Source organism: Garra rufa, chromosome 18, assembly GCF_049309525.1.
Source record: "Garra rufa chromosome 18, GarRuf1.0, whole genome shotgun sequence".
In the NCBI taxonomy this organism is placed as follows: domain Eukaryota; kingdom Metazoa; phylum Chordata; class Actinopteri; order Cypriniformes; family Cyprinidae; genus Garra; species Garra rufa.
This window is the reverse complement of record NC_133378.1, coordinates 33733240-33753709: the sequence shown is the minus strand read 5'-3', so window position 1 is coordinate 33753709 and position 20470 is coordinate 33733240. Positions and strand designations below refer to the sequence as shown.

Here is a 20470-nt window from a genome sequence, read left to right as displayed (position 1 = left end):
CGCAATCTAGTTTAAGATGCAAGAGCGCAGTGTTTGTGTTCAAAGAGCTCTTTCAGCCAAACGTCTATTCTCTGTCAGACCTGCTGCTGAAGTGTTGAAGCAGCTTTATCTCGAGGTCTTCAGAGGGTTCACGAGAGGCCAAAACTCTTTGAAAGTTTTGACAATGCCACAGACAGATAGGAAGCCGAGGGCTGAGAGTTTTCAAGGGTGTTTGTTTGGATTGTGAAATGATCTAGTTATGAAGACGTGATGAATGACCCTGTTTATCTCTAATCAGTGTGGCGTCAGTGTAGTTTACAACACACGCTGATGAAAATTTGGTGTAGGGGTTTACATTTCAACAGTTTCTGCTCAGAAATTGCTAGTAAATTTCACTTAATTACAAAAAAAACCTCTCTTAAGATCCCTGACAGCCTCAGGTTGTTGTTTCACTTTCACGTCATTTTAAAACATCACGAAAGATTCAATATTTGACCACTGTTTTGATAAAACTTTGTTGCAGTGACAATAATTTATTCATTTATGTCAGGAGTGCAAAATAATAAATCTGTATACAGTTGAGGTCAAAAGTTTACATCCCCCTTTCAGAATCTGCAAAATGTTAATTATTTTAGAGAAAATAGTTGAATTTTTAAACATGTTCCAGTTCAAAAGTTTACATACACTTGATTTTTAATACTGTGTTGTTATTTGAATGATCCACAGCTGTGTTTTTGTTTAGTGATGGTTGTTCATGAGTCCCTTGTTTGTCCTGAACAGAGAAACTGCCTGCTGTTCTTCAGAAAAACCCTTCAGGTCCCACAAATTCTTTGGTTTTCTAGCATTTTTGTGTATTTGAACCCTTTCCAACAATGACTGTATGACTTTGAGATCCATCTTTTCACACTGAGGACAACTGAGGGACTCATATGCAACTATTACAGAAGGTTCAAACGCTCACTGATGCTTTCAGAAGGAAATACGATGCATTAAGAGCCGGGAGTGAAAACGCCCTTTACAAAAAAAAAGGTGAAACACAATACCGGACAATTTTTAAGTTGGAAGAAAAAATGAGATTGAGACCCTACCCTTTTGAACTAAACTACACAGACGAAGAACTAAACACTCATGACCTTTCCAACAAGATTACATAATGTGTGAAGTCACAAATGCGCATTGTAGAGCTAGTGCAAGACGGGCATTTGTTGTTAAAAAGTATATACATTTTTATTGTTTTTAGAAAAAGACTGTTCATTTCACTAGATAAGACCCTTATTCCTTGGCTGAGATCGCTTTGAAGCTGCATTAAAACTTCAATTTGGACCTTCAACCCGTTGATCCCCATTAAAGTCCACTATATGGAGAAAAATCCTAGAATGAGTAGTACATTTTCAGAACAAAAATTTACAGATAATGTACGCAGCCCCTTGTCATCCAAAATGTTCATGTCTTTCTTTCGTCAGTCGTAAAGAAATGATGTTTTTGGAGGAAAACATTTCAGGATTTCTCTCCATATAATGGACTTCCATGGTGCCCCCGAGTTTGAACTTCAAAAATGCAGCTTCAAAAGGCTCTAAACGATCACAGCCGAGGAAGAAGGGTCTTATCTATCTTGGTTATTTTCTACATTTACGATTTATATACTTTTTAATCTCTACACAGAGTACACAGAGCTAGACAAGATGAGCATTTGAGGTTAAAAAGTATATAAATTGAAATTTTTGTAAAGGTCCCATATTGTACATATTTCTGCAGTTTTATTTTAGTTGTTGATGTCCCTAAGAATATATATCTGCGGTATAACTGCCAAAATCCGTCTCAGTATATTTTTACAGCTCCTTTTTTTGGAGCTCTGTCAAGAACAGGTCGATTTTGGCCCATCTAATTAATATTCATGAGCCTCTCTTCTGATTGGCCTGTTGTTTTCTGATTAAAGTAAGAAAATATGTGCAAAGTGGAATGAAGCAGCGATCAGGCCGCTCCTCACTATCAGCGCTGAAAATCAGGTTAGTTTCAGTTTAGTGAAATGTACGCGTCGCATTACATCTCACATCCAAATGTCACATGTCTTTACGGGTTGTGTGTAAAGCATGCACAGATTCCGGAAAACAACTGTGAATGAACTTAATTAAGCAATTCTGGAACAAATCGTGGGACACATTATCCATGTATTTTCCAGAATGGCTGTGAAAGAGGCTGAAGCTGATGTGCCAGTGGTCTCTTATATTAACGTTGTTCGGAAGCCTGTGTAATGATGTAGCTTGACATCTATCGACTGAACAGGGTTTTCTCCACTTGTTTTCGTGTTGTTGTTGCTTAGCAATGGCATGGGCGCGAAGTTGTCGAGGTTTCACAAAAGGAGAGTGGGACGGTGGTTGGTGCTCAGGGTGGTGACTGAAGGCAGTGACTGAGTAGATCGGACGTCATATTATTACGGAAGTCACAGCGGCTCGTGAAAAGGAACAGCTACTTTAAACAGGCTGTGTGCAGTTAACTGTGGATTGACTGTTTTGAAACTTACATGGTAGTTACATAGCCCCTAGATCTCAGTTATCATGAAAAAAGCCAGGAAATTTCGATTTTGACAATATGGGACCTTTAAGAAAATAACCCATCGTTTTGCTAGATAAGACCCTTTTCCTCGGCTGTGATCGTTTAGAGCCGTTTGAAGATGCATTTTTGAAGTTCAAACTCGGGGGCACCATAGAAGTCCATTATATGGAGAAAAATCCTGAAATGTTTTCCTCGAAAAACTAAAAAAAAAGTAATTTCCTTACGACTGAAGAAAGAAAGACATGAACGTCTTGGATGACAAGGGGGTGAGTATATTATCTGTACATTCTGGTTCTGAAAGTGAACTTCTCCTTTAATTTCTTTGCGAGTGAAGAAAGAAAGACATAAACATCTTGGATGACATGGGGGTGAGTAAATTGTCAGGAAATGTTTTTTCTGGAAGTGAACTAATCCTTTAAGGGGTGTTTTCTCAGAAGACCTTTGAGTTCGCTACATTAAACTTTCTCATTCAATACTGGACTTTTATTAAAGTCTTTCCTGTGGAGTCACTTCCGCCCGGTGCTCTCTATGTCTCGTTGAGTCTTTAATGGTATACCATTAAGCACATGTGATGGCTAAAGTGTTAGCCCTGGCTGACAGCGTATCATTCCTCCACTCAGAGATAATCAATATAAGTGACCTGAACGGAGGAGGTTGTTGCCATAAGGACCTCCTATGATGATTCACCTCTCACATACAGGCTTGAAAGCATTGAGTGTGCTGCTGAAACAGGAAGAGGGCCATTATTGTGAGTGGCGAGTGTGAATATGTGAAGCTCATCGGTGGTAATCGGTTGGATAGGTTCACATGCTTACGCAACAGCTTGCGTCATCGTCGAAAAGCTCTGGTGGGACATCTGAGAGCGCTGGATGAGTCACTCCTAGTGTTGTAGATACATAGAGAGAAAGTGTTGTGTGTGAATTTGTGCATCTGCTCGACTTACAACCTCCTGTTTAAAAATGAAGTATTACCACACAGAGAATGTAATGTATTTTGATGCATTCGTTGTTTGAGCTTATTTCATGTATATGGCCTTCACTTTTGTTGTTTTGTCATGCAGGACTTTGCTTATGATGACCCAAAGTTGGAGTTTAATGTGGATGCGCCCAACGGATTGGTGATGGAGGGCTATCTGTTCAAAAGGGCCAGTAATGCCTTCAAAACATGGAATAGGTGGGTTGAGATATAAGCATATATTCTGAATTGTAATTTGGGTTTTCTGGATGTAATTTAATTCATTATATTTGTTCACTGAAATTAATCTGCCATTGTAAATCCCATAGCAGTTGATTATGAATCTGAATATTCCTGATTTGCTTTTAATCAGGCATGCAACTAGGTCATGGGTGGGTTTTAGGGATGCAACAATCATAATTATTTAGGAATGCACTGTATAAAAATTCTGGCTTGATACTGATATAATTTTAATGTTACAGATATTTACATAATATGGTATTCTGTTTAAATAAATAAAAATTTAAATATTAAAAACTAAAATTGGCCATTTTTGTTGCATCACAACATTAAAGTACGGTAGGAAAAATATATTAAATTACAATTAATTAATTAATTAATTAATTTTTATTTTTTAAATTAAATTATTATTTATTAAACAATTATGATATTTAATTATTTGAATTATATTTTTTAAAGAATAACTTTCGAGTGAGTTAACGACAGTGAAAGTAATAAAAACAGGGATAGTGAGCATGAATTTTTTATCATTATTATTATTATTATTTATTTCAGTTGTTATTTATTAAACGTTATGGAATTCTTTTAAATTGTTATTTAAACACCTTTTTAAATAACTTTGAGTAAGTTAATGATAGTAAAAGTAATATAAAAATAAAAACAGGCAAAATGAGAATTAAATATTAAAAAAAACAATATCAATATCTATTAAAACACCCTAATATCTCAATTAAAAGTTATTAATATTATTTATTTAAACTGTTGTTTTTAAAACAATTGTGTTATGGAATTTATTTTAATTATATTTTTAAAAGAGTAATAGAAAAATAGAAAGAGTAATAGAAAAGTAAAAAATTGTGCATTTGAAATGGTAGAATAATATGCAAATAATAATATTATTTAAATATATGTTGTTATAATACGATTAATGCTACTGATAATTATTATTATTTATTAAAATAATGATGAAAAAATTATTTAATATGTTTTATTAATTTACATTTTACTAATAAAATGTTTCAGAATGATTTACAAATAAACATTTAATTGAGTGTTTTGAACTAATTCCCATAAAAAAAATAATTATTAGGCTACATTAAAATATAGAGTTTAAATAATTTTATAAACTATTTTTTTTAAACAATAATGATTATATTGTTGTTGTTATTACTGTTAATAATAATAACAATAATAAAACAACTTATCCTCTTTATTATTATGCCATTTTATACAAAATTGTTTTGCGATAAACAACAGACGAGATAATAATAACTCTAATTATAAAAATAAAAATACTCACTACTATTATTATTATTAATTAATAATACATTATTAAATTAATATGAATAATAATAATGATAATCATAACTATTACTATTATTGTTGTTATTCTTATTAATTAATAATAATAAATTGTTAAATTAATATCAATAATAGTAATAATGCATATTATTATTATTATTATTATTATACAATTATTATGATTAAATTCTGAATATATTTAAAATTACGTCCAATAGTGAAAAGTACAGATATTATTTAATATACTATTATAATTATGATTATTACTATTATTAATAATAATAATACTAATTAATACTTATGGTAATAATAGAAGTAATAACACTTATTATTATTATTATTATTATTATTATTATACAATAATAATAATAATAATTATTATTATTATTATTATTATTAATTTACAAAAAAATGTGTTAAATTAATATTAATATCAATAATAGTAATAATAACTATTATTATTATTATACAATTATCATGATTAAATTCTGAATATATTTAAAATTACGTCCAATAGTGAAAAGTACAGATATTATTTAATATACTATTATAATTATGATTGTTACTATTATTATTAATAATAATACTAATTAATAATTATAATTATAATAATAATAGTAGTAATAACTATTATTATTATTATTATTATTATTATTATTATTATTATACAATAATAATAATTATTATTATTATTATTAATTTATAATAATAAATTGTTAAATTAATATTAATATCAATAATAGTAATAATAACTATTATTATTATTATTATACAGTTATTATTATTTTTAAATTTCGTATATATATTTAATATTACGTCCAATAATGAAAAGTACAGATATTATTTAACATACTGCTATTATTACGATTATTACTATTATTATTATTATTATTATTAATAATAATAATAATAAATTATTAAAATAATAATTATGGTAATAATAAATTATTATTATTAAATTTATATTATTAAATATTTTATTCAAAATATTTTATTCAAAAATTAAATTTACAAATAACAGTCCATTCTAACAGTTTTGTAGTTATTAACTTTAAGTTAAAGACAGTAAAAGTCATATAAAAGTAAAAACACGGGAAGTTAGCATGAACTTTAAATATTAAATATCCAATATTAATATCCATTAAGAACTTAATTAATAGTGTTATTATATTATGTTTTATTATTGTTAATATTAATATTGTTTATTTCAGTTATTATTTATTCATCAATTGTGTTATGGAATTATATTAAATGAATATTATAGTTAATAGATAACTTAAAAAAAGATAGACTGAGATAATACAAGTAAAAACGGGAAATTACTTTTTATTGACCTTTTAATGGATATCAATAATAGACATTTAATACTTAATATATTAAGTTTTAAATGTCCAATATCGATATACATAAAAATTCCATAATATCCTTCGATAATCTTTATAAAACCAATATATCATTATATAGTAAAATTACATAATATTTAGCATTTTTGAAACCTAGTATGCCTATGATTAGTTAATAAAAAATAAGTCATTAGTAACTAATTCCTTGTCTCTTTTATCCCTGTTTTTTTTTTTTTTTTTTTTTTTTTCCGTTCAGGCGGTGGTTCTCCATCCAAAACAGTCAGCTGGTTTATCAGAAGAAACTAAAGGTGAGTTCAAATCAGCATTTACTAAGTGGACACATAAGTCAGACAGGTTTAGACAGCTTAAGTAATCAGTCTTTGATTTTAACGAGCAGCTTCATTATACAGTACCTAGAGAGTCACGACATGTATCAGCAGATTTCTTCAGCTCACAATCAATGATGGTGAATCTTCACCTCACAGGTCACTCTGAGCTATTAGATACAGTAGTTGTAGTTTAGCCAGGCAGCATATCTCCAGAGCAGAGCACTCAGTCTTTGAGAAGATAACAAACTCATTCCCTGACAAATCAATGCATGCATCTGTTTGGAGAATGACGTCCATTTATTTCAGGCGAAGTGCTTGCTCAGGGAGTCTGCTTCAATGACTGTGACGCAGTGCTGTTGAATAGATTTCAGAGTGAAATGGGTTTATTTCAAGCGCTTTTCTTTAAGTCAGCAAATTTAGAGGTTTACTGAAGTGTCTTGGTCCTCCATAGGATTCGCTGACGGTTGTTGTGGAGGACTTGAGACTCTGTTCTGTCAAACCTTGCGAGGACATCGAGAGGAGGTTCTGTTTTGAGGTTGTGTCGCCCACCAAGTGAGTAAAGCTCAAACCTTTGTTTGTAGTAAAGGCTTGTAAAGACTTGTGTAACTAGTAGTAATTGTGTTGCATGGATGTATATTGTAGGAGCTGTATGCTACAGGCGGAGTCAGAGAAACTTCGGCAGGCCTGGATCCAGGCGGTTCAAGCCAGTATCGCCTCAGCGTACAGAGAGAGTCCAGATAATTATTACATTGAGGTTTGTACAGTCAACATGCTAAATCAATATGACATAGAGAATTAGCTTCAGTTTAATCAGATAAACAAACAATCAAACAAACTGTTACAAAGTCACTTTATACTCAAATAACAGTAAAAAAACATTGAAATAGTGAAATAAGTGTATTTTTTCCAGTGCAAACATGTGTCAAACAATAATCTGTTGTCAAGTAGATTCATATGAAAAAAATAATAATAATAATAATTAAATATATTTTTTTATTCATTTATATTTTACTAATAATGTTACAGAATGATTAGTGTTTTGAACTAATTCCTTAAAATAATCATCTTTAGGCTACAATAAAACCTTTTTTTTAAACAATACTGATAATATTAATTTTTGTTTATTACTGTTAATAATAACAAAAAACTTTAGCATCATCATTATTACTATGCCGTTTTAGGGAAAATTGGCCTAATAATAATAATAATTTATTATTATTATTATTGTTGTTATTATAAATGCATTTGTTATTATTATACAATTTTGTGTATACTTAATATTTCATCCAAAGATTTTGTTTGCAATAATAATAATTCTAATAATAATGTTAATGTTTTGTATAATGATAACAATAATATTTATTATTATTATTATTATTATTATTATTATTATTATTATTATTATTATTATTATTACTACTATTATTATTATAAATGCATTTATTATTATTATTGTTATTATTATTGTATTTTGTGAATACTTATTTCATCCAATAATGAAAGGTTGGTTGGCAATAATTATCATTATAATAATGATAATATTTTGTATAATAATAACAATAATAGTTGTTATTATTATTAGTAGTAGTATAAATGCATTTACTATTAGTAGTATTAGTATTATTATATTATATTATGTGTATACTTATTATTTCATCCAATAATGAAAAGCTGGTTGGCAATAATAATAATTCTAATAATAACGATAATATTTTGTATAATGATAACAATAATAGTTATTATTATTATTATTATTATTATAAATGGATTTGTTTTTGTTATTATTATTATTACATTTTGTGTATACTTAATATTTTATCCAATAATGAAAAGTTGGTAGGCAATAATACAATTCTTTAAAAAAAAATACTATTTTGTATAATGATAACAATAATAGTTTATCTAATAATGAAAAGTATAGATAATGGTTCATTCTAAGTTGTGTAACAGTTTAGTAGTTTAAAAGTTCTGATTCGAGTAACTGTAAAAGGCAAAAAAAATATATATATATATATTTCTTTAAAAAAAAAGCGTTTTGAAAATTTTTTTAAAACGATAATGATAATATTAATTGTTGTTGTCATTGTTCTTATTACTGTTAATAATAACAACAATAAAAATCTTTACAATCATCATTATTATTATTATGCTGTTTTAGGCTAAATTGATAAGCAATAATAATATTTCTAATAATAATATTTAACATAATGATCTTTTTATTCATATTATTATTATAAATGCATGTATTATTATTATTGTTATAAATGCCATTTTTATTATTATTATTATTATTATTATTACAAATGCATTCTAAGCTTGGTGACAGTTTTGTAGTCTGAAAGTTCTGATTTAAGTAACTGTATAAAAATAAATAACTAAATAAATAATATTTTTTGTAAACCTTTTGATGAAAATGAATCAGTAAATTAGCATTTTGAACCAACTGGTTAAAAGCTACAGTTCAAAAGAACTGATTCACATTAGTGATTCAGGCTTCCTAAGTCTGTTATCATTTTTGCTACTAATACTTAAAGCTTATATATTATATTTTCCCCCAAATAACTCTGTGCTCTTTTGTGTGTCTGTCTGCAGCGTTTGGACCGGACCGCTTCGCCCTCCATCAGCAGTATAGACTCAGCGAATGAGCCCAGAGAGCGCAGTGGGAGGGGTGAGAGCATTCTGCAGCGTATCCTGTGTCTGCCAGGAAACCAGCAGTGCTGTGACTGTGGGCAGGCCGACCCACGCTGGGCCAGCATCAATCTGGGCGTCCTGCTCTGCATCGAGTGCTCCGGCATTCACAGGTAAGGGGTAGAAGTGATCATAACCATGATCCATTACACCAAAAGAAGTCGTGATGACTGTAAATGTGTTGTGGCACTCCCCCCTTGGCTCATAATTGGATTAGGTCAGATTTGATTCTCTCATTAGTCGGAGGCTAGCCAGTGACCATAGGGTTGCTGGGACGAGAGAGAAGGTCAGTGACTGTGCCTTTTATGTCCTTTGCTCCATTTTAAGAGCAAATAAAATATTTTTTCCATAATGTGAGCTCTTTTAGGAGTTCATGGAATTTGTTAACCTTTTGACCTGTTGAAAATCAGATTCATTTTTAAAACATGAGACACACAGGCTGTTTATGCAGTCAGCTGTGTCTCAACTACCTTATGAATATTCATGCTCTTACTGCCACACCTCTCACTCTGAGCTCACATGAGTGTTGTGCTCCAGACAGTGTGGCTCACCATCACACAGTCTTCACCCGTTCTAACTTAGTTGCCTGGAAACGTGCTGATCTAGTAGGCAGAATGCACATTTACATGACAGTGTGGGCCGCCGCTGCGTTTCTCAGGGAAGCGTGTTGTCTAGTGATGTCAGCCGGCCCAGTGCTGCTCTCCTCAGCTCCAGTGGGAAACATCTCGCTTCAATTGTTTGGAGTTTGTGAATGGTGGGAGTTTGATGCCCTTGGAGAACTTCAGCAGCTCAGATCAGAAACTTTTCTCAAGTTTACAATCAGAGATTGACTGATGCTGCTTTTTTATGATTGATAGAATACTCTTTGTTTGTGTTTTTGTATCTAGTAACAGATACAGTATGCAAAAATGTTTTTTAATGATTGTTTTATTTCTGTTTTTGCTGCAATAATAGAAAATCATTTGACTGTCATTAACATTATTTGACTATCATTATCATTATTTATGCAATTTTATTTTTGCAAAATTGTCTGCTAAATGGATCAATGTAAATGTAAGCATTGCTTTTTATGCGATTGTATTTAAGAAAACATGTTTATAATAATAGTAATGATAGTAATTAATAATAGCAATAAGCATTAACATCAGTGTTATTTATGCAATTTTATTTAAATAGAAAATCATTCGCCTACAAGAAAAATAATAACAATCATTATCATCCTCATCATCATTATTAATGACATTTTATTTATGCAGAATTATTTAATAAATAAGAATTTTAAAAACATCCAGCATTATCCATTATTTATGCAATTTTATTTTTGCAAAATTGTTTTCTAAATGCATAAATGTAAGCATATTAATGACATTTTATTTATGCAAAATCATTTAATAAATAAGAATTATAAAAACAACATCCATCATTATTTATGCAATTTTATTTTTGTACAGTTGTCTGCTAAATGCATCAATGTAAATGTAAACATCACTATTTATACAATTTTATTTAGGATAAATTGCTAAATTATTATTATTACAATAATAATTCATAATAACAATAACCATTGTTATTATCATCACTGTTACTTATGCAATTTTATTTAAATACAAAATCATTACACTACAAGAAAGAAAACCATCATTATCATCTTCATCATTTTTATTAATGAAATGTTATTTATGCAGAATTATTTAATAAATAAGAATCATAAAAAAATCCATTATCATTATGCAATTTTATTTTTGCAAAATTGTTTGCTAAATACATACATGTAAATGAAAGAATCATTATTTATATAGGATAAATTGTTAAATAATTATAATAATATTTTTGCTGAATTATTTCATAAGAATGATAAAACAACATCTGTTATTGTCATTATTTATTTATTTTTATTTATTTAAATGCATACACGTAAGTGTAAGAATCATTTTCTAAGCAAATTTATTTAGGAAAAATAGTCAAATAATAATATTACTATTAATTAATAATAGCAATAACCATTGTTATTATTATCACTTTTGGAAAAATGTAAAAATGTAAATAAAAATAATAAAATAGAAAATCATTAGACTACAAGAAAAAAAACAATAGTAAAAAAATTAATAACAGCAATAACCATTGTTATTATCATCACTGTTATTTATGCAATTTTATTTATGCAAATGTATTATTATTATTGTTATTTTTATCATACTTAACTACTGAACTATTTTCATTAGATTTATGTCAATTTTACGTAAATAAAAAAAAATTGAAAATTTTTAAAAAGTGATGATGATCGTTGCAAATGTATTTTGAGCTTTTTTTTAGGTTACGTGTACAATAATTTTGTCATTATGTCAGCATTGCATATGAAAACAATCCCAAAATGTTCTGTGACAAGCATTCAAGATGGCATATAGACTAGAGAGAAATGCACTTGAAAGTTGTATCCAATAATGAAACATTTTGAAAGTCCAACAAAATACATTTTTGACCAATGTTTGTCCATCTTTTCCACAGGAGTTTGGGAGTACATTGTTCAAAGGTCCGTTCTCTCACCCTGGACTCATGGGAACCGGAGTTACTTAAGGTCTGCTCAAATATCCAGATTGTTTCATCCTAATCTCTCTTGGCTGACCTTTCAGTGTGACATGAGTAAACACGCTCTGACAATAACTGCTGATTGTTCTGTTGTAATGCAGCTGATGTGTGAACTAGGAAACAGTATCATCAACCACATCTATGAAGGCAGCTGTGAAGGGCAGGGCCTCAAGAAACCAGGACCCAGCAGCTCCAGGTGAGTGATGATGAGAGACACAAACACAAGTGGGTTTTTTTCTGGGGATCTGAATGTTGAGTGTTTAATCGCTGCCTTGTTTTTTAAGGCAAGAAAAGGAGGCCTGGATCAAAGCGAAGTATGTGGAGAAGAAGTTCCTGAAGAAGATGATGACGGGTGAAGTTGTGGTCAACGGCGGGAGAAAATCAGAGCGCCGATGGAACCCCAGAAAATGCAGGAGACATAACAGCGCCACCACCGTCCCCAAAACACACCGCAAGTACAGACAGGAGCCAGGCAGTGCGTCTCCTGCAACCCTTTCCTCAGGTAGTCAATCATTTATTAATTTTTTTATTAACTGCAAGAAAGCACCATGTTTTTGGGTCTTAACCATGCTTATAATACCATGGTATTGTGTGAATTGCTGTAATAGAAATGGTAAAAGTTCAAACTAAAAGTGACATTTCCCCCCCCCCCCCCCCCCTTTCAGCAACTGCTGCTCTGGAGAGAAAGTTTAGGCGGGAATCCCTCTTTTGCCCAGATGAGCTGGACTCCCTTTTTTCATATTTTGACACTGGATCAGGGCCTCGCAGTAAGTATTATATTCTGACCAAAAAAAAATAAATTTCTTTTGATTTTGTGTGTGTGTGTGTGTGTGTGTGTGTGTGTAATATATATATATATATATATATATATATATATATATATATATATATATGGATTTTTTGCCTTGTTTTGCTATGCATTTTGTTTTGCTTTGTTTTTGTTTATATGTGTTGTTTTTTGCTTTTATCTTTTGCTCTGCATTTTTACATTGATTTGTTTTTGTATCGCTTTGTTTTTATATACTTCTGTTGGGGTTTTTTTGTTGTTTTTTTTTGCTTTGTGTTTTGGTTTAGATTTTTTGTTTAGTTTTTTGCTTTGTTTTGATTTGAACTTTTTTGTTTATATTTCTTTTTTGTTTCTATCTTTATTTTGCTTTGCTATCTGTTTATATATTTTGGTTTTGTGTTTTTCTTTTTTTTTGCTTTGCTTTGATATATATATATATATATATTATTTTTTGCTTTATTTTGCTATACATTCTGCTTAGATTTGTTTTTGTTTGCTTTTTTGTTGTTTTTGCTTTGAAATTTGCTTTGTTTTTGTTTTCTTTTGTTTATTTATGTTTTGGTTTATTTAGTTTTTTTGTTTTGCCTTGCATTTTGTCTCTTGTTTACTTTTGTTGTTTGTTTTTTGCTTTGTTTTAATTTGTTATTGTTTATATTTATTGTGTTTTTTTTTCTTTTGGCTTTGTTTTGCACTTAGCATTGATTTGTTTTTGTTTATCTTTGTTGATTTGTGTTTTGCTTTGCTTTGTTTTTATGTAATTTTCTTGTTTTGGTTAGTTTTTTGCTTTGGTTTGATTTTATTTACATTTGTTGATTTGTGTTTTGCTTTCTTGTTATGCTTGGGTTTGCATTTGGCATTGCATCTTTTGTTTAATTTTGTTGTTTTCTTTCTGTTTATATTTAAAGTTTTTTTTGCTTTTAGCTTTTTGCTTTGCATCTAGTTTTTTTTTTTTAACTTTGTTGATTTTGTGTTTTGGTTTAGTTTGGGTTTTTGCTTTGTTTTTATTGCCTTGTTTTTGTTATTTCATGTTTTTTTTACTTTTAGCTTTTTTCTTTGCATTTTTGTTTAACTGTTGAGTTGTGTTTTTCTTTTTTTTTTGCTTTGTTTTATGTGTGTTTCTTGTTTTTGTTTTGCTTTATTTTGCTTTGCTTTTGTTTAGTTTTGTTATTTTGTTTCTATTTTTGCTTTGTTTTGCTTTGCATTGTGCTTTGCTTTGTTTTTGTTTACTTTTGTTGATTTGTGTTTTATTTTTTGTTGTTCTGTGCTTTTGTTTTTAGCTTTGTCTTGCTTTGCATTTGGCATTCATTTGTTTTTGTTTACTTTTGTTGTTTTGTGTTTTTCTTTCTTGTTTTGCTGTGCTCTGTTTTTGTTTTTTTGCTATTCTTGTTTTGTTCTGTGTGTTGTGTTGTTGGTTGTTTTTTTATTTTGCTTTGTTTTACATTTTGCTTTGTATTTTTGTTTCTTTTTTTTTTTTTAGGGCTCGCAAAATCGCTAGCCCGACGCCCCAGGGCTATTGTGTTTTCCAGTCGGCCTACCAAAATGTATCATCGCCCTGCCCGACGGGCTATTTTAAATAGTTTTATCAAATTTAAGTCTGTTAAAAGTTTCAAGTCTTAATTTTAATTTCAAGAGGTTAGGGACGGAAAGACAAAAATTGCGTTACGGCTGGATTAAACTTCAAGTCAAAATGCAGTGCAGATGTCTTTATGTGAGTGTATCTCTGAATGACTGAACTGACTGTCCTCAGAAACGTGTTGTTGGCATTTTCATTTTATCTTACCTATAATGCCTGATAAGGCTGCGTTTATGAGTATGGTGCTGCTTTCTGTGCAGCCGTTATCAGGAAACTGCTAAATTTATGCTCCTCCAAAAGCGCCACCTTGTGGCACAGAATGAATTTGCATTTCCAATAAGCCTTTCTGCTGTTCGTTGAGATCAGTGTGAATATCAAATACATAGAGTTGTAAATGTTTAAAATGCCTTCTAAAAATCTAAATAGTTAGGACAGTAACATTTATTATGGTTTAAATTAATATAATCATTTATATATCCAAAAGTGTGCAAAATATGCTGGTGGGGTGTGAAATCTTTGAATCGGTTACGGGATTCTTTTATGTCCTCAAAAAACTCATATAAAAATCCTTTATGTGAATACAGGCTTTTTATATTTCCGAGTGCCTTGGTTTGATGAATTTTTTTGAGGATAATAATTTATATGTTTGAAAGGCTAAAAAAAATGTGAAATTTGTGAAAACCTATATCTGAACTGTAAATCATGTCATTTCATGGCTTAATTTGTTACTATCGACATTGTCCTACCTGGCTTATAAGGTGCTCATTTAACTTGTGCAGCTCTTAAAAAGGTCAGAAATTACACAGGTACCCTGAAAATGGTCAAATAAAATTCCTTCCTTGATATTTGCCAATATTTGTGTATTGAAAATGTTTTTGTCTGACATTTGACTCCTATCTGGTTTCTACATTAAAAAATCGTCTTTTTATTTAGGCTAGTTAAACTAATTTTCGCTACCAGGGATTTTGAAATTTTGCGAGCCCTGTTGTTTTTTGTTTCTTTTTACTGTATTTTGCGCTTTTCTTTTGCATTTTCTGCTTTATATTGCTTTGTTTTGTTGTGTCATTTCATATAGTTGTATAACTGTGCCACATCATTTCATCATGTTCGCTGTCAGTGCACGTTGGGTGTTATTGACACTCTAGAGTGTAATGCGCCCGTGGTGGGCTTGTGTTGGTCCTGCAGGTCTGAGCAGTGACAGTGGCTTAGGTGGCAGTACTGATGGCAGCACTGATGTCTTGGTGTTTGAGTCTGTGGTGGACAGTGTCACAGAGGAGGGTGAGTGAACCATTGTGTGACTTGATGGTGTAAACCAAGTGTTTATTCGCCATACTGACTGTTGAAGCAGATGGATCATGTGTTACATGTGTTTCTGTTAAATACAGAGTGTGAGGTGTCAGAAGACTCCAGTAATGAGGCTGAACTGGAGCCAGAGGCGTCAGATCCAGAAGATGTGAGAGAACTGGATGCCGGAGCATTACTCTATAAGGCCTGTCAAGCACGAAATCTGCCCGTCATGGCTGAAGCTCTGGCACATGGAGCTGACGTCAGCTCAGTGAATGAAGAGGATGAGGGGAAAAGCCCCCTTATTCAGGCTGTGATTGGAGTGAGTCATTACAAAAACTCAGATGCATATATTAAAGTATTAATTCACCCCAAAATTAATTACTCCTCATGTTGTTCCAAACCTGTAAGACTTTCGTTCATCTTCGGAACACAAATTAAGATATTTTTGATTAAATCTGAGAGCTTTGTCATGTGGAAGGACATGAGAGAGTAATTAATGACACAATTTTCATTTTTGGGTGAACTATCAGTTAAACAGTAATCTATTTTCCAGCTAATGGCATGCAAAATATCCACATGCTGTTTTTGTGATTGTAAACCCCTAATCCTCTGGTTTTTAATGTCCAGGGTTCCTTGATAGCCTGTGAGTTTCTGCTCCAAAATGGTGCCGATGTCAACCAAAGAGATCACAGGGGAAGAGGACCGCTGCATCACGCCACATATTTAGGCCATACCGGGTGAGTGCATGCTTAGTAAAACAGATTTATAGACGCCTTTTGCTGTGTTTTGGTGCACTGGAATGTCAAATAGATGAGTATACAAGTTGAACAAACATGAATGTCACCACAAAGTCATAATTATGAGCAAGAAAAGCCAGATTTTCTTTAAACCCAGAGTTTCTGAGTTGAGGGTGCATCAGTAAGAAATACAGATTTAAAAAATATAGTTGAATTTTAATGCAGAAATAGTACTTCATCTTGCTCAATTTAAAGTTATTTGAATCGCCTGGTTTTGTAATTACAACTTCTAAACCCATAAAATACAAACTTCCCAGGAGGACTTGTCATGCTTTTATTATATATAGTAGTACTGAATATTTACTATATTCATGTACTGTGGTATTTACAAGGTACTCCAATACATTTAAAAGAGAATAACATGGTTTTGCATTGGCACATGTCCAATGAACATGTTATGACAATTAGGGCTGGGTAAAAAATATTGATATCTCGATTTTAATTGATTCTCATTTTTATGAAACAATATAAATTCTTAAATTCCAAGAATTGATTAGGCTAGCCTGCTGTTTTCAGTTAATGAACTGAACAATGTAGCACGCATCCCATCCAATAAATCGCAATATGCTTTGTGCTTCGTTACTTTTGTTATGAAACAGAGTCTAAGATTTCAAATTATGTCCAGTTTATTACAATATTCAAACAATAAATGCCGTTTTAGCACTGTTTAATGTGGAGTGACAGATCGCTGTAGCGCCTCAGTTCACATGAACTGATTGTCTCCTTCGCTTTAATACCAGTTTTAGCATGATATAAACATGAATAAACATCCAAACGTTAAATTAATGAGTGAAACTTCCCGAAATCCGTATCCTGTCTCATGTAATCACTCAGTCAGTGTTTCAACTGCACAAAGATGTCAGTATAACACCTTTGAAACAATGTCACGTAACGTCACATTTACCTCAGAAAAAGGATACTCAGTCACCATAAACTCTTTAGTGTTAAATATATGCACAATTTGACTTTTTTTATGTTCTTCAGTGTTTAATTTATGTTTAAATAAATCCATTAAGTTTTTATGACAGCCACCATTTAAATGTTTACATTTGAAAATGAACACAAAAATGAATAATTATATAATTGTGACTTTATTATTATAAAATTGCATTGATTGTAATGTAAGCGTTTGTATACAAATCAGTTCATTTTAACCTTCAATATTATAGTAATGTAGTACAAACTGACTCTGATCTATATTTTACAATATTAACAGATTTTATTTTTTCCTTGAGAAAATTTGGCATGTACTTTTACCTGATATATGTGACCCTGGACCACAAAACCAGTCATAAGTAGCATGGGCATATTTGTAGCAATAACCAAAAATACATTGTATGGGTCAAAATGAAAATGATTTTTCTTTTATGCCAAAAATCATTAGGATATTAAGTAAACATCATGTTCCATAAGGATATTTAGTAAATTTCCTACCGTAAACATATCTAAACTTAATTTTTGATTAGTAATATGCATCTGGACAACTTTAAAGGCTATTTTCTCAAAAAAAAAATGTTGCACCTATAGATTCCAGATTTTCAAATAGTTGTATCTCAGCCGAATATTGTCCTTTCCTAACCATACCATACATCAATGGAAAGCTTATTTATTCAGTCTTCAGATGTAATGTAATAATTGACCTGTATGACTAGTTTTGTGGTCCAGGTTCACATATATCCAAAATATCGGAATCATACATTAAGTCGATTAATTAGAATCAAATCGTGAAATTAGTCAAAATTTGTGATATTTATTTGTAAGTTCTCAGATGCTGAATCGTTTTAGCCGGTCTGGTCTGTTACGGTGTATGCAGTTTCGCATTAAGCTAATTATTAAATATTCAATGCTTGAGTACAGTTTTTTTATAACTGTATTTTTTTTCTTCTGATGTTTCCAGTCAAGTGTGTTTGTTCCTGAAACGAGGAGCGACCCAGAACGATGGTGATGAGGATGGCCAGGACCCACTGAGCATAGCGGTTCAAGCCGCCAACGCTGATATAGTTACTCTGTAAGTTTAAAAAGTTCCTATGCATGTTTATTTGCTTCTTACCCAGACAGTATTTACACTACTGTTCAAGGATTTCGAGTCAGAAAGATGATATTTTATCAAAGAAATTTGTCCTTTTATTCAGCAAGGATACATAATATTGATCAAAAGTTTATGTTTTAGATGTTTAGATCATCTAAAAGTTGAATAAATAAGCTTTCCATTAATTAATGATTTGTTAGGACAATATTTGGCCCAAATACATCTATTTAAAAATTTAGAATCTGAGGGTGCAAAAAATCTAAATATTGAGAAAATCACCTTTAAAGTTGTCCAAATGAAGTCCTTAGCAATGCATATTACTAATCAAAAATTAAGTTCTGATATATTTGCAGTAGGAAATGTACAAAATATCTTCATGGAACATGATCTTTACTTAATATCCTAATGATTTATTGCATAATAATAATAATAAGTGATAATTTTAACCCATATAATGTAATGTTGGCTATTGCTACAAATACACCCGTGTTACTTCTAATTTTGTGGTCCAGGGTCACATATTTGGTTAGACATTTATATTTTGAACTTTAGAATCATCAAAGAACCCTGATAAAAAGTGTAACATTTCCACCAAATATATTAAGAAGCACAACACCAAATCAGTAGCCTGGAAAAAAATCCAGACCCTAATCTATTAAGATTAAGGGTCTGGCATCGAGCAATGAAAAGGGTCTAACTCGAGGGGCGGCACCAAGCATGCATTTGAAACTCTCACTGCACGCAATTGGATAACGCCACGACCAATCACTAAATTTTCACTAAGCCCCATACGCTTACAGTTGCTACCAGCGGAGCTAACTGATAGATTAAACTCTTGCCGTATCCAGTCGGCAAAACAGCAAAAACGTCCTTCTTGCAAAGGAACGATTCGAGCGCGGTTTTCTGTTCCTCTTTTATATGAAAAGCCAAGTCTAACTCGTTCATTGTAGCGGCCGAAGCCGTTTCAAACAACTGGTGTTCATCTAGCCATCTCTCAATGTTTACTACATGATTCGGACGTCGCAGCGCTGTCGTCATCAGCTTAGCTCGCCTCTGGCCCGCCTACATCAGATACACCGATTTGATTGGTTCCCAGAACTGCTTATGTAATGCAGTAACGTGCATCATTGCTCAATGCCAGAGTGTCTTGCAGAGACAATTCAAATTGTGCTCTTGCGAGACCTCTGGATTTCCAGGCTACCAAATCAGCATATCAGAATGATTTCTAAAAGATCATGTGACACTGAAGACTGGAGTAATGATGCTGAAAAATCAGCTTTGCATCACAGGAATAAATTACATTTTACATTATATTCAAATAGAAAATAGTTCTTTTAAATAGTAATAATATTTCACAATATTTTCACATAAAACATAAAAACTCATACTGACGCCATACTTTTGAATGGTAGTGTATAAGAAATAGCAAAAAGTTCAAAATCTAATCAAACCTTTCTTTGTTTTTCTCTTTTTCTTTCTCCACAGGTTACGTCTAGCACGTATGAACGAGGAGATGCGCGAATCAGAGGGTCCGTTCGGTCAGCCAGGTCAATATTCTAGCAGCAGTCCTACAGAACAGCAGTATAAGAAATGCATACAAGAGTTTATCTGTCTTAACATAGCCGAGTGCTAGAGAGCCCAGCGTAGCGCTTTTTCCCATCATTCCCACAAGACCTGCCACGGGTTTATGTTTTTATCTGTAAAGACAGGCCGGTCTTGTCGGGAAATCCTGCTAAACCAGTTTCAGGTGGTTTTAAATGGTTTCTATCTGGTCCAAATGGTTGATCAGGTGAACTTCCAGTCCATGGGGTTCATCTTTCTCCAAATGATAGGGCTGTTCAACAAAGCCCCAGATCTGGTTAACTAGCTTGACCACTTCACATGCTGCAGATTTCAGATTAGTCACATGACTGACTGGCCACCATACTGTAGTTCGGCCTAGCAAACAGTGGTGCTACTCATTTCAAGACCGTTTTGTCTCATTGTTTATATAATGAAGATTACCTGTGAGGTAACTATTGCA

General features: G+C 31.5%; 1 protein-coding gene across 1 annotated transcript in view; it reads left to right on the top strand.

Moving 5' to 3' along the window:
• Nucleotides 1–20470, top strand: part of acap3a (ArfGAP with coiled-coil, ankyrin repeat and PH domains 3a) — a 102358-nt gene that overhangs the window by 75186 nt on the left and 6702 nt on the right. Inside the window, exons 11-24 of the mRNA XM_073823018.1 lie at nucleotides 3593–3705; nucleotides 6628–6679; nucleotides 7152–7252; nucleotides 7343–7454; nucleotides 9293–9501; nucleotides 11894–11963; nucleotides 12076–12170; nucleotides 12259–12476; nucleotides 12640–12741; nucleotides 15520–15612; nucleotides 15720–15940; nucleotides 16249–16358; nucleotides 18316–18426; nucleotides 19933–19994. Coding sequence (XP_073679119.1) covers nucleotides 3593–3705; nucleotides 6628–6679; nucleotides 7152–7252; nucleotides 7343–7454; nucleotides 9293–9501; nucleotides 11894–11963; nucleotides 12076–12170; nucleotides 12259–12476; nucleotides 12640–12741; nucleotides 15520–15612; nucleotides 15720–15940; nucleotides 16249–16358; nucleotides 18316–18426; nucleotides 19933–19994 — 1669 coding nt within the window. The remainder of the gene's footprint in view (nucleotides 1–3592; nucleotides 3706–6627; nucleotides 6680–7151; nucleotides 7253–7342; nucleotides 7455–9292; nucleotides 9502–11893; nucleotides 11964–12075; nucleotides 12171–12258; nucleotides 12477–12639; nucleotides 12742–15519; nucleotides 15613–15719; nucleotides 15941–16248; nucleotides 16359–18315; nucleotides 18427–19932; nucleotides 19995–20470) is intronic.